Consider the following 27,458-nt stretch of genomic DNA (forward strand, 5'->3'; position numbering starts at 1 on the left):
TAGGCCAGAAGGACTCAGTTCCCCAGAGAGCCCTCAGCTGACTGAAGACAGCTGTCTCTTCCAAGGTCATGCCTCCTTTTGGGGGACCCCACCTCCAGTGACTGGTCAGCATCAGGTATAAAGATCTGGCACACTTAACCTGACTCAGGACTTCTGAAAGGCTATCTCAGCTTCAGAGCTCCTCAAGGGGTTGGCTGAGGCCTTCACTAAGACTGTATTGCAGCCCTGCTTCTCCCTCGGCCTGATACTGCTTCTTCCCTCTCCTCTCCTCTCCCCCACTTCCCTGCCCTGGTGATGATCCCAGGGCATGCTATTAAACCTCCTGCATGCTAGTCCACATCTCAGAGTCTGCTTCCTGGGGACAGTGATTATCCCAATTTTTAAGATGGTGAAACCAAACATCTTAGATGGTGAGCAGATTGCCTGAGTTCACTCCCTGGTGGGTGGACAATGACCTGAACACAGACCCAGCAGATGTGACTCAATGGGTGCCAGTGTGTGCTAGCATGGCAGGGGATGGAAAGATGAACAAGGGCCCAACCCTACTGAGCTCACGAAGGAGCAAGCAACACAAATACAAACACAGCCATAGCCTGCGTGGTTACCAAGAGAGGCTCCAGAGAATGGAGGAGAATGGAGAAGAGAAAGTGATGCCAGCAGGATGTGCAATGTGTATAGGGAAGGCCCTGAAGACATTCCAGGGAGACCACAAGGAACACAGGCGCCTTTCTCCTTTTACTTGTCTGAACTCCACCACTGAAAAAGCAGATCAGTGAGAGCACATCCGTAAGGGGGTCAATACTGACAGATGGACTGACTGCCCCAGTTGCACTCACTCAGGACCCTGCACACCATAGGGCAGGGTCAAAAGAGGCCCACTCCCTTTGAAATCAGGCCTCTGTTCCCTTTGTTCAGCCCTAGTTCCCTCTGTTACTTACTACCTGGTCAATGAGGTTGGTTTTGACATCCTTAAAATACACCACCCCACTAGCAGCATTACCAAGGGAACTACTCATAAAACACTCAGTATGCAGCTTTGGCATATGGCAGACCAGGGGTCAAAAACTGATGGTGGCCAAGCAGTGTCTTGTAAATTCTCAGATTGCAATGCCTTTATGTTAAGAGAGCACTCTCCAATCTCCACACACCCCTTACTTCTTCCGATTTATTCTTGGCTGCTTTACACACTGATGTTACCTGACTGGCCCTTAAAGGCGTGTGAATCTATCTCTGTGTAATCACTGTCACCACCACCGCCACATTCACACAATACGAGCACACATAGTATGTATTATAGACTAAACGCCAGCTCTATTCTAACCATTTTATAATTATTACCCCATTTCACAGAAGAAAATATTGGGTTATAGAAATGTTCATAACTCATCCCTAAGGTTGCGCAGCCAGTGAAAGTTGGGATTCAAACCACAGCAGATGGGCTCCATGGCTCTTCTGGGTCTCCAGCTTGCTGACTGCATATCTTGGGACTTGCTAGCCTCCAAAATTGCATGAGTCAATTCTTTATACATACAAACACATGTCATATTGGTTCCATTTCTCTGGAGAAGCCTGACCAACTAATACAGGAAGTATCCTCACCTTTCCCATCTAAGAGATAGGAACCGAGGCTCACAGACATTGAATGTCTTGTACAGTTCACGTCCCATCTCCTCATCCTTCATCCCCAGGACTCCTGGAATTCCGTAGATGTACTTTCATTCGTTTGGTTAACACTTATCAAGCAACTGTTACAGGGCTGGCATACCCCTAAATAACTTTCAAATCCACCCCTTCCCTCTCTATTCTATGCCCTCCTGGCTCCACACTGCACAGCATGCCTTGCAGCCATGACTCACTCACGGTCTTGTTCACATGGTCCACTGAAGATGTCCAGAAGGTAACTGGAAGTGTGGGAGTCTTCCCTGGAGGTCGAGAATGTGGCCCCATGTAAGATCTAAGCACCTAAGGTCTTTGCTACCAGTGGCCTGTCCAGTTTGGTTATTATACTCAAATGAGGTTACCATTATATTCAGACAAGGGTCTTGGTATTTTCCTCATTTATAAAGCCCCTGGTTCTCAAACCCCAGTAGGTAATCAAAAGTTGACATTGCATATTAATGTTTCATACATGTATATACATATTCACTAAAAGTAAGGGGTTGTTTTGTCCTCAATACATCTTTTCATAAATTTTTCATATATATTATTGATTTTGCATTGAAAAGTTTTGCAAAGCATTTTAGCTAGAATCCTTATTTAGCATTTTGCAGACCACAACACCTAGTAATAATGATTTTTCACAAAAAGAGGGACATGGGGTTTTGTTACTTTGCTTTAAAAAAATCAATAGAGCATTTGTGCCTGTATTAAAGATTAAAATGGATTTTGCCTCACAATTAGGGTAAGCTCATTTTAAAAAACAATATAAAAGACTGCCAAATATACTTGCTCTCATCCATAAAACTTCTAAGTTTCTTAAAAGTTTAAAGATACAGAGGAGGTGAAATAATCAAACATAAAATTAAGGACCCTGAGTTATATCCTAAACCCACTGTCTGCTAAGAAGGACTGGGAGAATATTTCTTCCTCTATAGAGTAATGCCCTCCATTCCCAGCTACTGTGAGGTTTGAGGGATGCTGCGTGTCTGAGCAAAGAGCTGCATTAAATGCTGACAACAACAGTACTTATACCTTCTAGTATCAAAGAACGATTCAGGTATGGGCACCTTCTATCTTGCAGTTCATGATACGTATCAGGGCACTGCTCACACAGTGCGTATTTTAAATTTTTATCATAATAACAATTAACTGAGCTGGGCATTGGGGACAGATGGAAGTTAAAGGCGGCTAAGATTTACTCACCTCCTAAAGAGTTCACAGACTGACAGAGGCAACAAACCACCTTAAGGAGTGATGACCCAGCACAGGCTCTGGGGTCAAGTGATTCTGTTTGATCTCCCAACTCCTCCACTTTATAGCTGAGGTACTCTGGGAAAGTCATTTCATCCCCTCAGTGAAGACGACAATAGCACCTATTCCGTCTAGTGTTACAGAAGGATTCAGATGAAAGATTGAGCACAACGTCTGACATTAGCAAGTACTCAATCAGTTTCTTTATCAGGATTATTATTCCTGCTATTCCCACAGATTTGAGGGACCTTCAAAGTAAGCTGGAGTCCAACGACTGAGACAAGCAGGATCTATGTACATCCCTTGATGGTCTAGAGGGAAAGATGACTTGCCCATAGTCCTTTTTTTCCCCTAGGCCTCTTGTCCTTCACCAGTGGTGATGACAGTGAGTGGCTGCCACACTGACAGGTCTTGGCATCTGCCCAATAAAACAGAGGGAAGTCTCAGCAGGGCTGCGTGGACCAAGCATGCCCATGGGGGGGGAAATCCTAGGTGGCTCACACAGGGGTACAAAAGGCATCTGTAAATTATCTAGGCCACAGTTTACTTCTCTTGTTCCTGGCACAGTGCCTCCTTCAGATGATGGGCAGGAATTTGAAGGGGAAAACTGAAACTTGCATGGGCTAAGATTAGGCTTGGGCACTAGTCCATTTGCTTATTCATTTGTTCATTCACTTCAGGACTTGTGTTCATTTCTGTCTGATGTCAGATTCTTCTTATGCTCAAGGGATTTCCCATGATTATGAAATGCAAACCAGGGAACGGAAGACAATCCAACAGTTTGCTTAAAGTTTGTTTAAATTCAAGGAAAACTCATCATTAATACCAGATATCCAAGTCTCTAGAAGTGTTTAAAATCATGTCTAGGTGTTTAATAATTTTAATATAAATAATAGGTGCTATTTGTTGAGTACTAAGTGTGAAGCACTCTATATGCATATCTACCAATTACCGTTAAGTGTCGCTTGACATAAGCTGTTATCACATACATTCCCTCAACAGTTTTACAACAACCCTTATGGCAGCCCCTCCCCCATCTCACTTCCTCAGTTATGGGCCTCATTTTATAGATAAGGGATCTGAAGCGCTGAGAAGGTCAAAGGACCTGAACAAGATCACACCTTCAGTAAGTTCAAGGCCTTCGGCAGTCCTTGACTATCTAGTTTGGTTACAGCCCTCATCCAATAACCTTTTATTAGGTAAATTAGTAACAATGAAAGACATATAACCCAGGCTGTTCTAGGAGCCAGCCCTTCTCACCAGCTCCTGGCAGTCACCATAGACAAGCCCTCAGCCATTCCAGGGGCCAGCCCCATCAGTGGCCTGTAGATGGGTCCCAAAGCCTTTCCAGGGAAGCAGCCCTGTCCACTAAGGGTTAAAGAACCAGTGTTATCCCAAGCTGCAGCATAGGTCACAGATGCGGCTCAGATCCTGTGTGGCTGTGGCTGTGGGGTAGGTCACAGATTCAGCTCGGATCCCGCATTGTGGTTGTGGCACAGGCTGGCAGCTGCAGCTCTGATTTGACTGCTAGCCTGGAAACTTTCAGATGCTGCAGGTATAACCCTAAAAAGATTTTTAAAAATAAGATAATTCATGTAACATACATAGTGTAATGCCTAGCACACAGTAATAACTAAAAACCAAGATTTTTTTATCATCACCATTATTAAAGAGAGAAATAAGCTCCAGATCCTGCCTCAAGGATGGTGAAGTGAAAAATGAATCACAGCACTAAGAGGAATACTGCTAAACAGAGATGCCAAGAACAAACTGCAAGGGTGTAGGGGATCCAAGACTACATATTCAAAACACATTTATTGAGCACCTATTCTGGGCCAGATACTACTGACAGACTATAAATAAGGTTGGCAATACCATCCCTGTCCTGGAGGAATCCACTGCAACTTTTGGCTCACCCATGAGTAATTTTAAGACAAGTAAGTATCTCACGAGCACCCATATCTAGTGTCATACAAAATACTAATGGAGTTACTGGTTTAAAACATAGCTCTTGAGTGAGAAGAACACATAACCCTTTCTAGGGAGACAAGACTCTGCCAGAAGAAACAATAAGAAAACAAGCTTGTGAGAAGGCATGCGGTCAGGGTCTAAATGGTAGCGGTGACAAAAGAGAATTATGGAGGCCAGAGAGGTCTGGGGAGGCTTCATTAACCAGGGACAGAGAGTGAGGTAGCCTTATCAGCACAGTGACCAGGTCTCCATCCAGGGCAGGCAGTCCTCTTAACTGGTAAAATGATGCTGCTGTTAAAGAAATGAAATATGACTCAGAGATACATAAACAGAACTTGTATGATATGAAATCTATTTCATATAAGACAGCAGGATGTAGCTGAAAAAGCCTCAGTGATTACTGTCTGTGAAATCCTGGGTAAATTGCTTACTCTCCCTGAAATAAATAAGTGATTGTGAATAAGTGAAAAAAATAGAAATTAAATTGCTGTGTCCTGTTTAAATCAGGTATAGATCTGTGGACAAGAAAACTACTCTCTGGTCCTAGAAAGAGAAAATACCTATGAAATGAAAAAGCGGTTATTTTAGTTTATTTCATCCGGAGGAGGAACACAGGATAGGTTACCCCTTGGAAGAAAACATATCTGCAGACCTCCATTTAAATCCACAGCTATCTGCAGGAAGATCCATGGATTTCACACAACTACATGCATGATGTTCAGAAATGCAACTGAAACATCAACTCTTGATCACACTATGTGTCAGACACTGGAACAGGCCAACAGGGACAAGGAGATGAAAGAGACACCATTCTTATGTCCCTACGGAGTTCACAGGCAGTTAACCGGGCTGTTCCAACACAGTGCCAGAACACTTTCTACCCTCTGGCTTCGGGTTAGGGTTAGGGTTAGGAGACAGCACAGACGGTAACCCATGAAGCCTCCAGCCATTGGTCCTAGGTTGTTCCTGCCTTCTCCCACTGGAGAGTCCTTCAAAACACTAGAAGATGGAGGTTCATCAACTCTCCTGAACCTTATTACCCCGTCTCGCCCACATTCGAACCCGTCCGACTGGGCTGCTCTTCTCCGAATACATTCCTTGTTCTTCCATGTCCAGTCATGTCTAGACTTACTTCAGGAAGACCTTCATTTCCCACCCCCATCTCTACATTTTCCTGACCATCTACCTAAAAGAATATTCTCTGGTCTGTACTCATTCATGTACTTAATTTTTCTCAGACCAGTTAATGATGATCTCAAAGTTTTAAAATTTTATTTAATAGTGTATTCATTTATAATTTATAACGACCTGCTGGAATGTAAGCTGTGACCCCAGCACCTACTATGACATTCAAGACCTACCAAAGTGTCTGGGTGCAGTAGGTACTCAACTAATCTTTGTCAGAATAAATATATGATGGAACATAAAACTTCTTATTACTTTATGCCTTTGTCCCTTTTGACATGGTCATATTTATCTGCTTACTCATATGCACAAATATGTCTTCTCTACATGGTAGGAAACTCCTCGAAGATCCGTGTGTGTTTCACTTTTGTATCCTTCACTACCCAGGGTAGAGCATTTCCTTGGTTAATATCTGTTGAATGAATAAACAATACGGTCCCTCGATCTTTAGGTTTCTTAATCTTGACCTTGTCAAAACTACTTCAATCTTCAGAAACATAAACATAGTTAGCTGGTAACATAGAGAAGCAAAGGGTCTTTTAAACTACACTTCTGCTGCTTCTTTTTAAGAACTAATTATTTGATCAAGTTCAAAGGTTATTTTCCCCTCATCCATCAAACCCTTACTTGGTAGGGTTTTTCCAAACACCTATCAATTTCTTGAGGATAAAAAAGTGAATAAAACCTCAAAAAACGCATACTCTTCTGGAGTGCACCAAACTCTGCTTGCTATGGGTACAAGCTATTTTTATCAGGTGATACTGTGATATTCCTTTTCAACACATGATATTCACTCTTTCAAGCTGTTCAGCACTGTTCTGTTTGGTTTCATGTTACATCAATGAGACAGTTTGAGGGAAAAAGAAAAATAGGACATGCTATATTTAGTAGCACCACTAAAACCCTAAATAAAAACTGAATTTCCTAAACTTCTTGACCAACCAATCTATATTCAGGACCCTAACTACCAACCCAAGATTAAGGCCAAATAGGAGATGCCTTTATCTAAAAAGTATTTTTCTAAGAACATTAATTACAGAAAGCCATTTGCAGTGTCTCTAAAACTTTAAGGACTTAAAGTTCATACATAAAGGTCATAGAACGGTCAAACAATTACTACATGTATTTTGTATTTTCATAGCATTTTTACTCTGGGAATTATCAGCCTAATTATATTTAAAAATGATAACACATCTGGTTACACATCTGGGCATGCTGAGTTTGAGGTAGTCACGTGACAACTATGAAGTGCTGGCTAACAAGCAGTTAGACTTAGAAAAACAAAGCTCTGGAAGGTTTGGCTGGAGTACAAAAGTCCTTACAGAAAGGTGGAACATGAAGCCATGAAAGTAAATAAAATGACCCTTGAAGAGTCAGGAGAACAATAGGCTGCGGAAGGAATCTTGCTGCCCAAATGTGAGCAGTCAAAGTGTGCCAAAAGGTTAAGAAAAAGGTTTCAATAGAAGTATGTACCTAAGATAATCTTGAAAAATACTTAACTCACAGTCTTGTAAAATCCAGTGGTTACAGGCAAAAGGTCTTCGTAATCTCCAAACCACACTACAAATAATTGTTTCTATTATTTCTACAAGAACTCTTAAGGTTGGTATGACAGAGCAACTGCAAAACTGGTCATAATCTTTATCCCTCCTGTACCCATATCCTTTGCAATGTGACTTTGCAGATCTTTCTGTCAGGAGATGTAATCTATTTCCCGGTGCCTATATCTGGGCTGGTCTTGGGATTTGCTTTGACCAATAGGATATGGTAGAATTCCTGCTGTGTCAGCTCCTGCTTAGTTTCCTCTCCCTCTCTCTGTCCCTCTTGCACTCTCTCTCTCTCTCATAATCCTGCCCAGCTGTCATATCAACAAGCCTCAACTGTCCTGCCAGTTGGAGAAAGACCACATAGAAAACAGCCCACTGAGACCAGTCGAGGTCATCCTAGAACTGCCTATAACTGGTCAACTCCACACAGGTGAGAAAGCCCAGCCAAGATCAGGAGAGCTGCCTACCTGCCTTAGAGCAAATGTATGAATAAGGCCAACTAAGACCAAAAGAATTGCCCAATTAATTTGTACATTCATGAGTGATAAGAAACACTGTTTTAAACCACTGAGTTTTAGAGTGGTTAGTTACATAGCAATAGATGACTGATACAAGCAGCAACAAATAAACCAGCCTACCAGGAGCCCTACTATGTGCTTATACTGTGCTAATAAGTACTGTTTTCAGGGGTTATTTCATCTGCTTCTCAAAGTCACTCTATTTTTTGAATACAATATAAAAATTTTAATCACCTTTCAAGTCTTCATTAAGCAATTAATTCAGAAATTAATTGTCAAGTGCCAAATGTGAGCCAGGCATTATGCTGTGGTTTAAACATACATCAGTGAATAAACAGACAGTTTTTCTTCTCTCATAAGGACCACAATCTAATGCAATTCCAGACAAATATGCTGTCTAAGAAAATCTCTCATTACAAAACGTTATGCAATTTGTGGGTCACACCACTCACAATAACTCTATGTAGTAAATGTTACCATCTCCATTTTAGAGATTATATAATACAATACAGAGTTTGAGTTCACTTGCCTAGTATCGCACAACTAGCAGTGGGCCAAAATTTAAATCAGGCAGTCCAACTCCCCAGAGCAGTACTTAATCCAAGAAAGAGAATATTTTACTTAACGCAACAAATGAGGAATTTTCCCAGTCTTCTTTAGAATACATTATCTTTTCTAACCATTCCCTGAACTTCTAATTGTTCCAACTCAAAGATCCATTTCTATGAAAAAATAAAAATTAGAACAGTGACTTCATTTGTCGATACTTTATCTCATTTTATCCTTACACTAACCTGCTGGCATTTGTGTCATTATCTTTGCTTTACAGAGGAGACAAAAAAAAGATGGAGAATTAGTCAGAAAGACTAACCTACCTCCCTAAGTCACACAGCCCATGAGTGGCCAAGCAGGAGTATGACTCCAGATCTGATATCTTCAGAGCCCATGCTGCTTGGCAGCTCTTCTGAACCACCTCCAGGTTCGCTTTGCCTCTTTGCAGCTCGATACCAATCCATCGTCTCCCTTAGCAAACATATACCAAACATCTACGTCTTCAGCCATAAGACTGGCTCTTGAGATTTCAAAGAAGTTAAATCCATATTCTCTGCCCTCGAAAAACACATGAATAGTTGGGAATGCAAGACTGAAATACACAAAAAGTTAAATCACATAATAAGAAATGAAATGTAAGAAGGTATTACTAATCGTCAAATGAATGGAATAAACAAAACCATTCGATTCCAGGGTTCAAAGAAGAATGAGAGAAACGTGGGTTGGATCTGTCTGGCAAGGATTCACATAACAGAGACCATGAAGGATGCACAGGATGGGAGATTTCCTGTGGGAGCACTATTTTCTGTTGCTGTTAGGTGTGTGATTCTTGTAGGGTTGCCATGGTGATCATAGCTTCAAGATACCCATGTGATGACTATTCAAATCTGGTGGATTTGGACAAGGTCGATTTCTTTTATGTGGTAAAAAAAGGACTTACCTGAGAGTTCCAACACATCCAAAACTTGGAAGGCCTGATAACTAGTCCCTGGAAGCTTGAAGCAACTGCCATGTCATGGCAAATGATAGATCCAGAAAATGGACTGTAAGTTTAAACTTACTGTCTAGACCAGTCCCATGTGGCAGGAGAGAAAATGGAGAGAATGACCAAGAGGAGATGTGAGCCATGCATAAGGCGTACAAAATGTCCGTAGTTTATGCTCCGCCCCTTGGGAGTCCAGGGAAAAAATAGCTAAGAATAAAACACTTGCACTTGAGAAAACTCATTCAGTTTCATTTCCAGATTGTTTTTCTTTCTGTTCTCAGTATCCAGAAAAGACACTTCTTGAACTGGCACAGTCTAACTTCCCAGAACTACCCCTCGCCATATAAGCCTTTGCACTCTACCACGCACAGCTACATTGTAATGCTTGCTTTTTCTCAGCACACCTTGCTCTATCATACACTCACGCTGCTCCTGGCCTCAGGGGCTTTGCACAGTCTATTCCTCCTACCTTATCTGCATCTCTTCTAATCCTATCTAAGACAGGACCTAATCCTGTCTCCTCTCTTCCACTAGCTAATTCCTTTTTTTTTTTTCTTCATCCTTGAGTTTAAATGTCACTTCCGGGTTGAACAGAAGGAAAACAGGAAGCCCAATGGGGAAAAAACCACCATAAATGAGGAAAGAGGCTGAGACAGTGGGCCTAAGAGCTGGATGGGATCAGTGGTTCCAGGTACAGCGGGAGGTTCTAACTGAGAGCCACACTGTACAGTTTGTGAAAAGGAAGGATGTGTGACAAAGAATGAATAAGCTCTTATCACTAGGAACCCAAGCCCCAAAGTTATGCGATCCCCACAAAAGCAGGGAGACGTAAGAAGGGAAAAATGTTTCACCACTGACTGGACAGACAGAAGCACCTGAGATCTGGAGGTAGGAAAAATGGCAACAAGCTCCTCATAGCAGGAGAAAGAGCAGATGCTCTAAGAGGTCCTGGGGGGAAACGGATGGTCAGCTGAGATAAGCATAACCAAGTCTTAGTAACAGACCAAGGCAGATGCCAATAAAGGAACAGAGATAAGCATAACCAAGTCTTAGTAACAGACCAAGGCAGATGCCAATAAAGGAACAGAAATCAAGAGCTGATAAACCAGTAGGTCACATCATACAGGTATTTCCAACAGGGGTAGTAGTATAGTAGAAAGATACTGGCAGCTTTAAAGCAACAAGTGGAACAGCAGACAATGGCCAGGATAGATGGTGAGAGGAAGCATCAGAGGAGAAGAAAGGAAGCAGTATAAGCAGCAGAAAATATTATTAAATTTTTTTTTAGTGCACCCATGGCATGTGGAAGTTTCCAGGCCAGGGACTGAACCTGTGCCACAGTAGCAACCCAAGCTGCTGCAGTGACAATGCTGGATCCTTAATCTCCTGTATGACAAGGGAACTCTGATATGATTATATTAAGAATAATGGCAATAATATCCACTTTATGATGGTTTTACTCAACTACGAAGCATGTACCAATAATATGCATTATTTTATTTGCGAGGGAAAAATAACCTTTGCGGATGCCCAGAGAGACATAAGTGACAGCATGCCTTTTGGTACATGGGAAATTATAGATACACTGGACTTAGTGACAAAGATTGAAAGTGACCTCACCTAAGATCTATGAACTGGAGGGGCCTAGGAACACTGAGGTTGTATTTGTGTAGAATCTCATTACCCCCCCCCAGAATGAAAGCTCTTTGAGGTCAGAGACTGTGCTTCTGGTTCAGCATTGTATGAACAGTACCTAGCACTGTGCCTGACACACAGAAGGCATTCCATAGATGTCTGTTGGTAGACCTAAATGGATGGATGGATAAAAATATTAGCTTAATATATGTGTATCATAAATAAGAAAAAAAGCATTTGTCTGTGTTTGAATCCAAATTTTAAAGGGGATGAAAAACTTCCCTGCACCCAGGCCTTCTGATGACAGTGGAAACTAAAGCGAGATACTCTCGAGAGAAACACAGAATTCATCTGCCTTCCCACTCCCTTCCCCTTCTGTACATCCTCTTCCAATTCTCTTTCTACTCACACCTTGGAAGGTTCTAGGTTTGGGAGTTAACAGACCAGGCAAACAAATGACTCATCCCCTTCACTGATGCACCAAATATTTCTGACGCTAGGCATGCCACTTGGCAGTGGGCACTCAGGCAAGCAAACATCAACTAAGGCAGGTGAGGTATGGTAAGACAGAGGAGGGTTCCTATGAGAATACAGAGCAGTCTGGGCCAGCTTAGTTTTTGGAGGTCAGAGGACACGACAAGTATCCCGGCTCAGTTTGATGGTGTGGGCCAGGAGGATAGGAGCTAGGGGGACACACTGTTGGTGGGAATGTAAGTTGGTGCAGACACTAGGGAGAATAAGGATTAAAGAAAAGAGCTTCACTAAAAAACTAAATGTAAAGTTATAATATGATCCAGTAATTCCACTTCTGGGCATATACCCAGAAAAGATGACAATTCTAATTAGAGAAGACATATATACCCCATTGTTCACAGCGGCATTATTTACAATAGCCAAGACATGGAAGCAACCTAAGTGTCCACTGACAGATGGAGAGGATGTGGTGGATAGATCGATCGATATACTGACAGACAGATGTATATATATATAATGGAATATTATATATATATAATGGAATAGATACATAATATATACATAATGGAATATTATGCAGCCATAAAAATGAATGAAATAATGCCCTTTGTAGCAACATGGATGGATCACACTAAATAAGTCAGACAGAGAAAGTCAAATATCATATGATATCATTTATACGTGGAATCTCCAAAAATGATACAAATGAACTTATTTACAAAACAGAATCAGACTCCTACGCACAAAAAAAACAACCTTATGGTTACCAAAGGGGAAGTGGGATGAGGGATAAATTAGGAGTTTGGAATTAACAGATATATACTACTTATATATAAAGTAAAAAAGAACCTACTATATAGCACAGGGAACTACATTTAATATCTATATTTAATATAACCCAAATGGGAAAAAAATCTGAAGAAGAATCTATATACTCAGTTAAAATAGAAGAGGCAGGGGATGTTGCAGGCTAGGTAAAGCAACTGAGAAATGACACAAATTAGGTTCCTCCTCTCTGGACACCCTGCTCATATCTCATCATTGCGCTTAGAGCAAAGATTCAAACTGTTTGCTTATTTTCCTTGCTCTCTCCCTAATTGTGATCTCCTTGTGATAAGAGGATCCATTATTCATCTCTGCATTCCCAGAACTCAGAAATTTCTGGAATACTAAGGATACTTAATTGAACGAACAAGAACTCTGGAATGGGAAGGTGACATACCATAACAGCTAAGAACATGATTAGAGTTCCCGTTGTAACTCAGCAGGTTAAAAACCCAACTAGTATCCATGAGGATGTGGGTTTGATCCCTGGCCTCACTCAGTGGGTTAAGGACCTGGCATTGCCACAAGCTACAGCATAGGTGATAGATGAAGCTCAGATCTGGCATTGCTGTGGCTGTGGTGTAGGCCAGCAGCTGCAACTCCAATTGGACCCTTAGCCTGGGAACTTCCATATGCTGCACATATAGCCCTAAAAACAAACAAACAAACAAACAAACAAAAAACCATGATGAAGCGCACTGAAACTCATTTGGCTATGAGATCTTGAGCCACTTTGCTGTGCCTCAGTTTCCTCATCTATAAAATGAAGATAATAACCTATATCAATTATATCCTTCCAGAAGCAAACACTGAGACACTGCAAGAGATTTATCAGTATATTGGGAAAATACATGGGGGAAGAAATAGAATTGGAGAGGGAAAGGCTCAGAACACAATGCAGATGAGATTAAGGCTTGGCCAACCCAAAGGGGAGCTTTGAAACAAAGATTTTCCGTAAGAGTCCCCACAGTGGCCAGAAATGTTCAGGCCATAGTCTCCCCACTGTGTTCAGTTACTGGCTCTCTAGGCAGCACATGGTCTAAAGAATCTGTAGCTAGAGGTTGTCCTCTAACTGCACTCTTTGTAGATAAAGTGAGTTCCCTCTTGAAGGGAGCTCTGAACAGCACACTTCAATGGTGGTCACGCTACCTAATAGGGTTATGAAGCTTCCATTAGTTAATGCAGATAAAATACTTAAATCAGTGCTCAAAACTCAGTGTGTTCTATCAAAGTATTTGGTATTACTGTTAATTATCTATACGATTACATATAACTGCATGTTCTTGAGTCCAAATTGGGAAATATAAACTCAAGTGATTATAGGGACTAAACAAGAAATATAAATGTGTAAACTGATCTGAGTACAATAAAAATGAGTAAGGGGGCCCATGGTCTCTGTAGGCTACTTGGAGAGTACATACTCTGACTAAAGATATTCAGAATAAAAACAATACCAAAGAAACTAGCCACTATTAAAGCCTGGCTAAGATCCAAGGTTTGAAAACTAAATTTCCATATAATTTTTGAATAAATAGAAGGAATAATGCACAGATCTTGCCCATGACTTTCGGTCACTGAGAGTTAAGCAGAGAAACACAGGGATCCCGTTTTTCATAATCCATGCGAGTGAAGTTGGTTTCTTGGATACTTCAAATTGATATTACATCTCACGACTTATCAAGGAATACTGAGGTTTCTTTTTAATTTGGTTATTCAAAGTTTTGATTTCTTTTTAATGTATGGAGAGGCTCTGCTGGGCATTAAGCATGTGTTTCTTTATTTTTTTCTCCAACAAGAGCAAAAGAAGAATTACCTACAACAAAGAGTGTAAATCATGCCTGAGCTCTACAAGGCACTCGGGGTATCTGCCCACAAGAAATATCCAGATAGTTTTGTCCAGCTGGATTCCAAGAGATGGAGTGGGATGGTCAGGGTTCTGGGCCTGTGAGGGTGTAGAAATATGAGCTCACAGAGCCACTGAGTTCCGAGACCTGCCTGAGACTGGGCAGTAGACAGTGGGAAAGCACTGCTGCATGAGGGATCCCACTGGTGGTAGTGCAGTAGTTGGAAGAGGACCCAGCCTAGCATAGTCTCAGCCTCAGTCTACTCAGAGCCTCCTCCACGTGGTAATAGCAGGAACCTGCTTCACAAAGTCCTTACACTACTGCTCTGGATCTTGGTGCTGCAGCCACCTGTCCCAGACAAGCTACAACTCTGCCACCAGTGCTCACTCTCTGACTTAGCTGTAAGGGCAACACTACTCAAGGTTCCTGATCTGGGCTCAGTGATATACTCTGAGCTGCTGAGGGAAAAAGAACATAGACACCACTGATAGCCTTGATTATGTATCATGAGAAGTCATACAACTTCTATTGGCTGTCGAGCTTTTGACATATAGATGTTGGGTGCCTATATGACCATTCTTGATGACACATGAAAAGGTCACACCAATCTCACTGGACTCTGAAATTCTAGGATCTATATAAAAAGATTTGACAATTTATTCTGTTTTCCATTGTCCTGAAAGGTATATGACCCTAGGGCACACAATACCTTTTATTTCAATTTTGCATTCCAGAATAATATTTTAAAAATAATTTACTGAGGTGAAATTTATATAATACACAATTAACCATTTTAAAGTAAACAGTTCAGTGGCATTTAGTACATTCACAATGTTGTACAACCACCACCTCTGTCTAGTTTGAAAAGATTCCATCGTTTCAAATAAAACCCCTTACTCATTAAGCAGTTTCTCCCCATTCTCCCATCCCTAGCCCTTGGCAACCACCAATCTACCTGCTGACTCTATGGATTTATCTATTCTGGACATTTCATATAAATTAAATCATATAATTTGTCACCTTTTGTGTCTGGCTTCTTTTTCTTTCACTTTGTATGTTTTAGAGGTTCATCCAAGTTGTAGCCGATATCAGAACTTTCCCATAGCTGAATATTACTGTATTTTGTGAATGTGCTTATCCATTCATCCATTAATGGACATTTGGGCTGTTTCTACCTTTTGGCTATGGTGAATAGTGCTGCTATGAACATGTGCACAGTTGTACTTACCTACCTTCAGTTCTTTTGGGTATACACCTAGGAGTGGAATTGCAGAGGTCATATGGCAATTCTATGTCTAACTCTTTGAGGAACTGACAAACTCTTCCACAGTGGCTGCACTGTTTTACAGTCCCACCAGCAAAGTATAAGGTTCTAATTTCTCCACATCCTTGCTGACGCTTGTTATTTTTTTGTTTGTTTTTGTTTGTTTTTTCATTATGACCATGCTAGCAGACATGAAGTGGTATCTCATTGTGGTTTTGGGGTGCGTTTTCCTAATGACTAATAATGTTGGGCATTTTTTCATGTATTTTTTGGCTACTTTTTAACATTTTAAATGACAACCAGGGATACAATTCAAGTCAAAATTCACCTGTATTTGGGGCTTTCAAATACAAATAGCTCAACTGAGGTGACAGCTGAACAGATACTTGCTATGAGCCTCACTAAGTTCACTCATGCACAGGCCATGATAACCACATCACTAAGTTTTAGTTAAGTATTTTTTTTCAAGTATTAATTGTAAAAATGGGTTTCCATTTTAGAACTCTTATCTTCAAATCAAAGAAATACAATGCTTAAGAAAATGTAAGCTCCACAAGGGCAGCAATTTTGGTTCTTATCATTCTCCATGTCTGAACAAGGTACATACTTGGGACTGGACAAATGTTGGCTAACTAAAGAAATCAGGTTGGCTACCTGGACCCAAAGAAATACCAAGGATAAGGTAGAGGGATGAATCTAGGATAGTTCCTCAAGGTTCTCCTGCATAGATCCACCAAGAAAATGAGGACACCATTAACCAGGATACAAAATACAGGAACAAGAACACTCATGATAAAGGGATTATCTCAGAATTCTTCCCATTAAATTCAAAGTTCCATTTTGATTCTTTAATATTCATGCTCTATTTATTTATTTGTTTGTTTATTTATTTGTCTTTTTTGGGCCACACCCACAGCATATGGAAGTTCCCAGGCTAGGGGTCAAATCAGAGCTGTAGCCGCTGGCCTATGCCATAGCCACAGCAACGCCAGATCTGAGCCGTGTCTGCAAACTACCTCACAGCTCACAGCAACACTGGATCCTTAACCCACCGAGCGAGGCCAGGGATCGAACCTGCTTCCTCGTGGATACTAGTTAGATTTGCTTCGGTTGAGCCGCAATGGGAACTCTCTCACACTCCTTTTGTAATCACACTTTCTATGTGGAATAATGTTAAAAGAAAAGTGAAAGAGTGTTCTACAAACATAAAGTAATAATGCTGCTACTCTCAAACATTTCCTACCCAAAGTCTGTGGTTTCAGTTTTCTTCCTACATGTCCTATCCTGTCCCTGTCCCTGCAGATTGTCACTCCACCTCATGTATGTCCAATTTCCCATGGTCATTATAACCGTCTTTACAGTACTGCTTATCCCAGTTTGGTTTGGGAAATTTATTAAGTCTCTTCTCTGGTTTATGAATTGGAAAATGTCTCCTACATTTTCTAGAACTTTCTAGAAGAGCAGACCATGGTCCATGGTGACTTCGTATGACATCAGTTTGTAAATGGAGGTGAGATCACTACATTCTAGTTTACTCTGATCACTCCCCTGTCATAGGCTATGTATCTTTCATTTCAAAAATCAGAAAAAAAAAACCGAATTCAAGCTTACTTTAATTTGTTCAAAATGTTCTGATACCACTTATCTTTTGAAATTATTTTACTTTAAAAATATTCTAACCTTGTATAATTTATGCCCCCAAAGAATAGATCATACTCTCAAAGGGAAAATAAATCCTACTTCACCACACAAGAAGACTGTCCTATGTACACTACAGTTTCTTGAGCTTTGTCCTTCTGCCATATGTCTCTGACAATACAGTAATTTGACCTCAAATTATAGTACAGTATTACAAAACTATCATTTCCCCCTGAACAAGCTGTAGTCTGAGTGGACAGAGAGAATCTGTAGTACAAAACTCGTACTTGTAATACAAACTCGGCATCTGACTTCTATTATTACGGTCATGTACCAGGCATTTTCAGGAGCGCTAGCCCCAATGACCTGAGTAATAGCCTCAAAACTGCTGCTTCCCAGATGACCCTTTGTTCAGGAATTCATGCTGTGTGAACTAAAAGACCTTTAATATCAGAGATGTAGAAAAAGATGACCAGCCAATCTTTGGGGGATGGGGAGGAAAATCCTCTCTGCAATAGTAGCAGAACAGACTAACACAGGTCAACCACAGGCATCCGTGTATCAAATAAGAGATCAAAGTGGTACCGAGTCCTCCCCAGGCCTCTAGCAGCAAAAGCAGGACCCCATGGCATGGCCTCCCTATCTAGGAACAGTCCAGTTGCCCACGACTCAGAATTTTTGCTTTTTATCTTTTCTTTGCTCCCATCCTCATCTTAATTTTCTGACATTTTAATTTAAATCAGTAAAAAGAATTTCAAAACTTTCTTGTAAAGGTTTTCATTGAAGGAGCCTCACACAGAGTCATCTGCTCAGTAAATATGTGCTGATTGTCCACTATGCGCAGGGCTCTAGACCAAGTCCCAGGACTCAGGAGTTACAATGACAAATAAGACACAGTTTTTCCTCAAGGAGTTGGGTTTCTTTCCTCAAATCTGGCAGCTCTGCCTGTGGAGTCCATAAGGTTTCATTTCATGTTTTCCTAGAAAACTCCTATGGGTAAGTGGTTCTCTTAACAAGTGATGGGGCTGGGAGCAAGGCTGGTGATATCATAGGCAGGGAAAACAGCAAATCCAAGCAGGCAAAGGAAAATATAAAGCGGAGATCGGTGCCATTTGGGAGGGCTGGGACACAGGTTCGATACCTATCCTGGTGCAGTGGGTTAAGACTCTGGTGTTGCCACAGCTGCAGCTTAGGTCACAACCACATCTCAGATCTGATTGCTGGCTTGGAAACTCCATATGCTGTGGGGCCACCAAGAAAGAAAAAAAGGGGGGAAAAAAGCAAATATGAAGCATGTTTGGTTGACTGCAAATAATTCAGTACTGGAGTAAGGGCATAATTTGAATGGGAGAAAATGGAGGGCCATAAGTTTGGATGTAAGGGTAAGGACAGATGGAGAATGACAAGCCAATAAGTTAAAGCTTCATCCTGGGGATAGTAGGGGACAAGGAAACAACAGTATCACATCTACATTTTAGAGACAATGGTTGGTGTTGGTGACCAATTGAAGGGAAAAGACCATAAAAAAGGGCTAAGAGTAAAAAGGACTTTATGGTAGACCATCGGAGAGATGAAAACAGGAAATCACAGATTATTAACTATTCACACTGTCCCTATTTTTTTTTTAATCACCATGAATAACAAAAAGCAAACAGTCTAAATGCTTCCTGACTTTGTCACCATGCTTCTCTTATAAAGACATATGTTTAGGGTTTTTTGTGGTTTTTGACTTTTTTTTTTTTATTTTGGCAAGAGGAACAGTATTTCTTTTCACAGAGCCCTACTGTTTATAAAAGCCCTTCCATGTTCAAGGACATACCAATAAATAATACTCCATACAATACACTTTTAACTCGAGACCAAAGTAGAAAGGTTTCAAAAGTATCCACCAGTTGGGATATATTCCTTTGTGGTATATTCAAAATTGATTATGCCTCTGAGTCACAAAACCAATATTCAAGTCCCTACTCTGTCATTTACCAGATTTCTGTCATTGGGCAGGCTGCCCAACTTGTCTAAGTTGTCATCTTTAAAGCTGTGTCTCAGTCAGGGTCTGAGTCAGGAAACAGAAGGCACACTCAAGGGGTAAAATTGAGCAAGGTTTAATGAAGGAAATTCATCAAGGGATGATGAAGAACCCTGGGGCTAGCAATAGTGGAGACTCATTACCACCTCTTAGACCTTGAAAGAACCCAGAGAGAGAGAGAGAAAGCTGTAGCTGCAGGATGGATAGGGGCTTCAGCCCCCGCAGTGCCACTGCTAACCAAGAGCCTAGAGAAGTAAATACCCAGAGTAAAGCCACAGAAAGGATGGGAAAAAGTATAGAGAGCAGATCTAGAGGGCAGATGGAAGGCACCTAGTTCAAAATTTAATAATGGCTATCCACTTCTCACACAGATTTGCTGTAAGGGTCAAATGAGATAGGTAGATAGGTAGATAGGTAGGTAGGTAGGTAGGTAGATAGATAGATAGATAATTTGTATACTGTAAACAAAATACACAAATATATAATCATTATGAAATTCATCCTACAAGAAGTAAAGAATAATGACAGTAATAATACAGGAAGGTTCTCCTGAGGTTGACATCTGAAACTTTCAAATCAACAGTATCTTTACATTGGAATTTTTTTCTTTCTGGTTAAAAGTTCAAATCTTGTACACAGAAAAATCAAACTGAAAAGGAATTGTTCAGTACCAAATGGTTAAGGCTAAGTGAGAAAACTAATTTCCTACTGAGGTTGGTGTGACAACAGTCAGACAGGCCTCAGACACCTACACATCAGCCTCTCCATGTTATTTTCCTGCCCTTCCCCTTTCCCAACTCCAATTCTAACTTTTGCCAGAAACAGAATTAGCAACAATTCTAAAGCCCTATTCCACTTTCTACTATGGTTCTGGACTAGTTTCTTATAAACACCAGTACATTTGCCAAAGAAACATCCAAAAAATATTTGCAGAGTACCTACAATGTGATTAGTACATAAGCTAAGCATCTATCTACTCACCAGTAGATGATGAGCCAAGAAAAAATTTTTTAGCATACAAACCTTATAATCCAATTTATAGTCTTTGTCCTTCTTGTTCACTCCTCTTTAGCCATACTAACTTCCTTGCTGTTCCTTGAACCCCCCAAGTTACACTCCTGCACTAGGACCTTTGCTTGGGCTATTCCTCCTGCTTTTGCCCAGATAGCCATATGGCTAATATCTTCATATTCAAATGTCACCTTCTCAATGAGGCCTATCCTATTCAAGATTGCAATCCCTTGCTCAAGCTCCCGATTCCTTTTATCCCACTGTATTTTTTGTAACCTTTTAACATGCATATTGTGCATATTTATTATGGTTATGTTTAATTTCTATCTGCCTGTGCACTTCTATTCCCTCATATATCCCAAGGACCTACAACTGGGCCTGGCCCATACTGGACACACGGCAAATTTTCACTAATTTAATTACCCAATCATTCAGCCATGTGAAATGGTTTCAGGAGGCTCACTGACATTAACAAGCTTTTGTTAATGGTAATTTAAAAGTCGAAAAGAGAAAGCTATGTTGAAGAGTTCCTTGGTGACCTAGTGGTTAAGGACTTGGCTTTGCCACTGTTGTGGCTCTGGTCACTGCTGCAGCTTGGATTTGATCCTTGGCTTGGGAATTTCTACATGCCATGGGCACGGCCAAAAGAAGAAAGAAAGCTATGTTGTATTTTAAATCCAATATCCTCATCTCAACCATAATTTGTTCCAACTTTTTGCTTGTAGGTGAAAATTCATACAAGTAATGATTAATCCCCATTATAATTAAGTGTAAAAGCTGTAACAGTTCTATTAAAGGAAATATAAGATCAAGCATTAAGTTGGTACTACACATAATAAGTGTTTGTAATTAACATACTGTGGATATCTGTAAACTCTGTCATCACACTAATAAAATGTAAAAATTCCTAAAGCAACTGGGAGATCTGTGGTAGCTGCAATGTCAACACTAGCCACTTTGTCAGTTGTTCAGAGGCTGAGCAAATTAGACAAACTGGGAGTAATATACATAATGCATTTGGGAGCCATTTTTGCACAATATAAGTTTTTGTCTGTTTTTTAAAGACATTTTTCTTTTCTTTAAAATATCACATCCTGATGCAAGAACATGTAGGACTGAAATAAACTTCAAACTGGTAAGGATGAATAAAGCATGAAGTGGGCAGTCAAGGTACTTCAGAGCAAACTATCACGAGGTTCTGAACTGAGAGAAAAAAGGTTAATTGTACAGCATATTTGGATCCATAAATTCATGGCTTGAATATGAGGAAAAATATGAATTGAAGGGTTAGTATAATTATTTTGCTGCAGAGATAAATGGAAAGTCACACAAAGAACTCAAATGACAGAACTAGGTTTGAGGGTATCAAAGGCATCAAATGGTTTCTTTCCAGAAAGTCAAACCCTCTACCTCCACCATCCACAGAGCTACAGAGCCAAAAAGATTAGGAAGCTACTGCATAGTCATCTTTCTCAATCAATGAAAGACATGATTTTAGTGGACTGAGGCACAGATTAAACTCAGCTTGGACAAGGACCCTAACTCTGCTTCACTTGCAATCAGACACTCATGTTCTCTCTACACCTTGATCTTGGACTTCAAGGCTTCAGAAATGTGAGTAAATAAATTTCTATTGTTTAAGCCACCCAGTTTGTGGTATTTGTTATGGTAGCCCTAGCATCACAATGGATGATTTGTCTCATTATGTCATTGCACGAAAATAATAATTCAGTTTTAAAAATCCAGTTCTCTCTCACAAACCACAAGTATGAATGTCAATGCAGTATCATAAGGGATAAATCATTCCACAATAAGCAAAGTTTCTGGGTAAGTGAAGCTTGCCTTTTAACAAGCCAAAGTTTTTCATTCTAATCATATCAGATAGAAATCTTCCTAAATATACATCATTATATGCTACTCCCCTTTTAAAATAAAGTATACTATAATGCAACCCTTTTAAAGAATAAAATTGAAACTTTCAAAATTGGCAACTGCGATTCAGTACTTGAATTCAATTATCGCTTCTACTGAAGATTAAAACTAATTGCTCATGTCTTACTTTTGTAGTTTGTCTGTCCCTCGCTTCCAGATCTCCTTTCCTGAAACTTCTAATGTGCCTCCAATCTACCAGGCCTTCTAATCTGCTGTAAACTGAGAAATTAGGGAACTAAGATGTTAGAACTATTTCTCAAGTAAGAATCAAAGGCTTGAAGGGGGTCCAAGGAGCTTGCCTGGGAGTAAAAAACTTAAGACGCCCTTTGTGGCATGTTTTCTTTCCTCCCTCCTTCCCTTCTTCCTTTCTTTCGTCTTTTAAGAGCCGCACCCATGGCACATGGAGGTTCCCAGGCTAGAGGTTGAATTGGAACTGTAGACACCGGCCTATGCCACAGCCACAGCCACAGCACCTGGGATCCAAGCCGAGTCTGCGACATACACCATAGCTCATGGCAACAGTGGATCCTAAACCCACTGAGCAAGGCCAGGGATCAAACCTGCGTCCTCATGGATACTAGTCAGATTCATTTCCGCTGAGCCACAATGGGAACTCTTCTGTGGCATTTTTTTGCTTCTCAGGAAAGTTTGTGCTTCCATCATAGCTTTTGCCTATATTCCTAATGGCTAACACTGACTAGTTATGACCACAATGTTTGGATAAGTGAGATTTTATTTTTATAGTATTTTATTACTAATTATTAGCTTGTTTCCACTTCAAAAACTTTTCATAGCATCTTTATAGTGAATTGACATTAAACTCTGTATAGTGCTATTTTCTGACCTCCAAAAAAGATAAAATGAATATAAATTTTGATAATAACAGCTAGCATATATTAGCATTTACTATAAGCCTGATATTGTGCTAAATGCATACTAGGTATTTAATTTAACTACCAGCAATGCAAAGAATTTATTGAAAGCATGAAAAGGGATGCAAAATCACTATGACCTTTCAAGAATTATGCTTACTGGATGGATATATTATGCAAATGAGCATTATTGGATCAAATAAAACATTTTAATCTGGTTTTTAAAAAGCTATTAGTAAAAACTAATACCATATGCAAGTTCCAAATTAAATATAATCCTGTACAAGCCAAATAATCATTCTTCTCCACAGACAATCAGTCCTGACAACAATATGAAAAATTAGAGCACATTCTCTCCGTGTTTCCTGTGACCCAAAATGAATTTATGAAGAAGATATGCTCAAAGGTAGCAGGGCCTCTGGAAGTGAATTACTAGGTTATGCAGAATTAACACTAGTCAACTTCCACCTCTCAAAAGGTATGTACTTTACACATTTCGAAGTTTATTTATTTATTTATTTATGTATTTTCAGGGCCACACCCACGGCATATGGAGGTTCCCAGGCTAGGGGTCTAATCATAGCTGTTGCTGCCGGCCTACACCACAGCCACAGCAACACCAGATCCAAGCTGTGTCTGCAACCTACACCACAGCAACACCAGGTCCTTAACCCACTGAGGCCAGGGATCGAAACTGCAACCTCACAGCTTCTAGTTGGATTCGTTTCCGCTGTGCCAGGACGGGAACTCCTGGAAGTTAATTTTTTAAATGAATTTTACTGAGATGTAATGCACATACAATCAAATGTACAGATCTTAAGGGTTCAGTTTGATGAGTTCTGACAAATGGACACACCCTGCAGTCAACACCCCAATCAAAATATAGCATATTTCAATTACTCTGGAAAAGTCCCTTGAGCCCCTCTGTAAGTTAACCTCTTCTCCTGACTATAGGTAGGGATTTTTCAGCAGATATAGTTGCAGTGATGGCAATAGCTACTGTTTATGGACAGTTAACAACAGGAGTATTTACTAAGTGCTCACATGCCAGGCTCTGTACATATATGGTATTCCATTTAATTCCCATGTCAAAGGTTGGTATTATCCCCTTAGTGACTGGGAATAAAAGAGTGGGAAAAACAGGAGGATCAAGAAATTGTTATGCAAGGTCACATAACTACTGAATGGTGGAATCACACCTGAATTAAGAATATCTAAATTTAGAATCCCTCATGTAAAGCTAGATTGCCTCCGCACAAATGTTATGGAGTTCTCTGTTAATTCAAACTACACACTATGTAGTGGAATTAGTGAGGCCACCAGCTCTAAATCACAACCACCCCCCACCATTACAATCACACCCAAGTACCTTATCTTAACAAGCAAGCAAAGGTTTCAGAGGCTAATACTAATGCTATCTAAAGAGGATTACTTACAAGTTCCTTAACTGAAAACCTGCATGTAAATCCCTCATATATTTCTAAGGTAGTTAGGAGAGGAGGAAAATCCTCTATATAGATGAGTGGGTCACAACCTCATCAGCCCCAAGAAATGGTTACTGCTTTAGAAAATATGGCGAAGGAATCCAACCATCCACTTGTTCTTGGTCAACCACAATCTACTCTATTCAAGGACCACAAGGAGAGGTGCTGTGCAGCACTGCACTGTCACTTTATTACGGAAGCATGGAGGCAAACATCGGGATTGAACGTTTCAATTCCTCATTACATTAATTTTATTCAGTGTTTTAAACTCAACCCACTCACATTTACAAAACACTTCACACAGACTGCTTCCCGCATAAATGGAGCTCCATTCACATTTCACTTAAAACATCAAACTTATTCTGAAATGACTGAGGTTAAAGCTTGTTCAGTGTCAATTTGCAAGTATTATAAAATAATGAAAAACTAGGCACACAAATGCGGGAGGGTAACGTGAAGCAGCCTCTTTAAGAGACGCTACTAAAATAGGGAGTTCTGGTTGTGGCTCAGCAGGTTCTGAGTTCAACTAGTATCCATGAGGATGTAGGCTCAATCCCTGGCCTCCCTCAGTAGGTTAAGGATCCAGCGATGCCATGAGCTGTGGTGTAGGTTGCAGAGCAGCTCGGATCTTCAGTTGCTGTGGCTGTGGAGTAGGCTGGCACTGCAGCTCTCCATTCTACCCCTAGCTTGGGAACGTCCATATGCCACAGGTGCGGCCCTAAAAAAGGCAGAAAAAAAAAAAAAAGGCTCTACTAAAATTAAGCAGCTAGGTAAGAGGTGCAGGTAGGCTTTCAGGTACCCACGGGGCTCCTCCCCATCTGTGTTGTGGAGTGGGTATTTGATTCCCCAGAGGGAAAATTTATTACAATTACCACCCTTGAGCAGTAGTGGCTAACACCTGGGGAATCAATCTGACTCATTCTCCCCCAAACCTGGAGTTGTTTTCTAGAAGTCCCTCTGAAGTTTCCCTGTGGTCTCCCTAAATCCTTTAACACACACTGGAGGAGGGGAAGTTCTCTCCCTTTTCGAAACTTACTGTCTCTGACAAGTTGAAGACTTCAGGACGTGTGTTTAATAAATCCTAAACATCCTGGCAACCCCAGCACAAAGAAAGACAAGGATTACAATGCACAAATATACCCTCCCTACCCAACACCTGATCCTTTTTCTTCCGCTAAACAAGAGCACTCTTAGCGCAAAAGAAGCGCCCTCTCAATATCATCCAGAAATATCCCAAACCCCAGGTCGACCGCCGGCTGTCATGGGGGAAAGGCGTTGGAGGGTGCCGCTTCTCGACAATTACGAGGAGTCGCACAGACAGAGGGGCCCCAGAGGATCCGCGCTCGCTCGCCCAACACCCTGGGGCCCAGCTCCCTGGAAGCCGCCAGGACTTTTTGGCGCCACCAGCGAGTTCAGCAGAACCACTCCAAGGACCGCTCGGGAAAGGCGCAGAGGGGAGCGGCGCGGGGAGGCAGTTACTCTGCGGGGCAGGGTCGACTGTCGTTGGGGGCGGGGGGCAGGAGCGCGCGGCCATTCAACTTTCCGTTGTCTCCCCCGAGGCGCGGGAGGTCTCCAGAGGCCGGCGGGAGAATGACCAGGAGGAACCCACTGGGAACGGAGGCGCCAGATGGGCGGCGGAGGGGAGCGCCAGGAGTCCCCGGGCCGGAGGAGCGTGGGGGCGGTTCCCTGCAGCAAGGGCCCCTTCCCCCTCCCAGAGAGCGAGGTGGCGGAGCTGGGCTCCGGGAGCAGCGGAGTCGCTGCCACGTGGCCCCGCGGCCCCGGTGGCCTGCGACAGCAGGTGGGCGGGGCGTCGGGGGCGCGGGACCAGTCCCAGGCGCGGCTACCTGGTTCTTGAGGCGCATCTTCTCAGGGGCGCGGTCCAGCCAGAGGCGGCGGCGGCGGCGGCGGCGGCGGGGCGGGGCGGGGCGGGGCGGCGGCGGGGCGGGGCGCGGCGGGAGTCGGCGGAGTCGCACCGCGCTCGCTCACTTGCTGGCCCGCCCAGGGCGGCGCGACCGTTTCGCCACCCCCGCCGCCGTCGCTGGCGTCACCCCCACCGTCGGCTCCAGGGGGCGCCTCGAACGGGAGTCGAAGGACGACCCCTGCGGTTCCTGGCCTGGCGCCTCGTTCCGGCCTGGCGTATAGGTGTGCTCAAAAAGTTGAATGAATAAATCTCTAATACTGCAATAATACTGCTACCTTTGCTTAAATTTTAAGGGAAGTAGCTTTTTTGCAGTTCTAGTCCACCATCACCACTTGGACCAATGTTCTTGGCAAAACACTGCTGGGCCCCAAGGGTTTATAAACATGACCTAAGTAAATCTTACCCTTTAGGTGAAGGCGCACTAAAAAGGTGACCTGTCTTTGGCGGAGAAGAGTGTGGACACACTAAGTGGATCCCTCAAGCCACGTTTGGCCAGTTGACTGGTGTCTAAGATATATATCCAAAGTAAAATGAGAAATGAAGACAGTGATTACCATCATTAAGTACCAAACAAAATGACCAAGACTTTTGTGCATTACGATTTCAGGTAAAAATGCTGGTCAGCCTCAATGACTTGGGAGAATTGGATTACCCTGTGACCTCCTAAACCATGCCATCCATTAAAATAATCATTGTTGGTCTTGTGCTAGGTAATCTCATGACAGTTAAAAATGGGGAAGTGGCTTCTAGTTGGGCCCTCCCTGACCTTTGTAAAACTCCCAGGCCAGGGCTCAGACACTCAAGGTTGAGAATGCCAAATTTGGCCTAAGGGAAATATACTTTGATTCAAAATACAGGAAGTAC

At 41.7% G+C, this 27,458-nt stretch overlaps 1 protein-coding gene across 2 annotated transcripts in view; it reads right to left on the reverse strand.

Moving 5' to 3' along the window:
* ELAVL4 (ELAV like RNA binding protein 4) overlaps positions 1-26,562 on the reverse strand; it is a 143,404-nt gene extending 116,842 nt beyond the window's left edge. For both annotated transcript variants that reach the window (XM_047789146.1, XM_047789145.1), the window contains exon 1: positions 26,518-26,562. In XM_047789146.1, the coding sequence (XP_047645102.1) occupies positions 26,518-26,535 (18 nt within the window). In that variant the 5' untranslated portion in view covers positions 26,536-26,562. The remainder of the gene's footprint in view (positions 1-26,517) is intronic.
* Between the last annotated feature and the right edge of the window lie 896 nt (positions 26,563-27,458).

This window comes from Phacochoerus africanus, chromosome 8 (assembly GCF_016906955.1).
Source record: "Phacochoerus africanus isolate WHEZ1 chromosome 8, ROS_Pafr_v1, whole genome shotgun sequence".
NCBI lineage: Eukaryota > Metazoa > Chordata > Mammalia > Artiodactyla > Suidae > Phacochoerus > Phacochoerus africanus.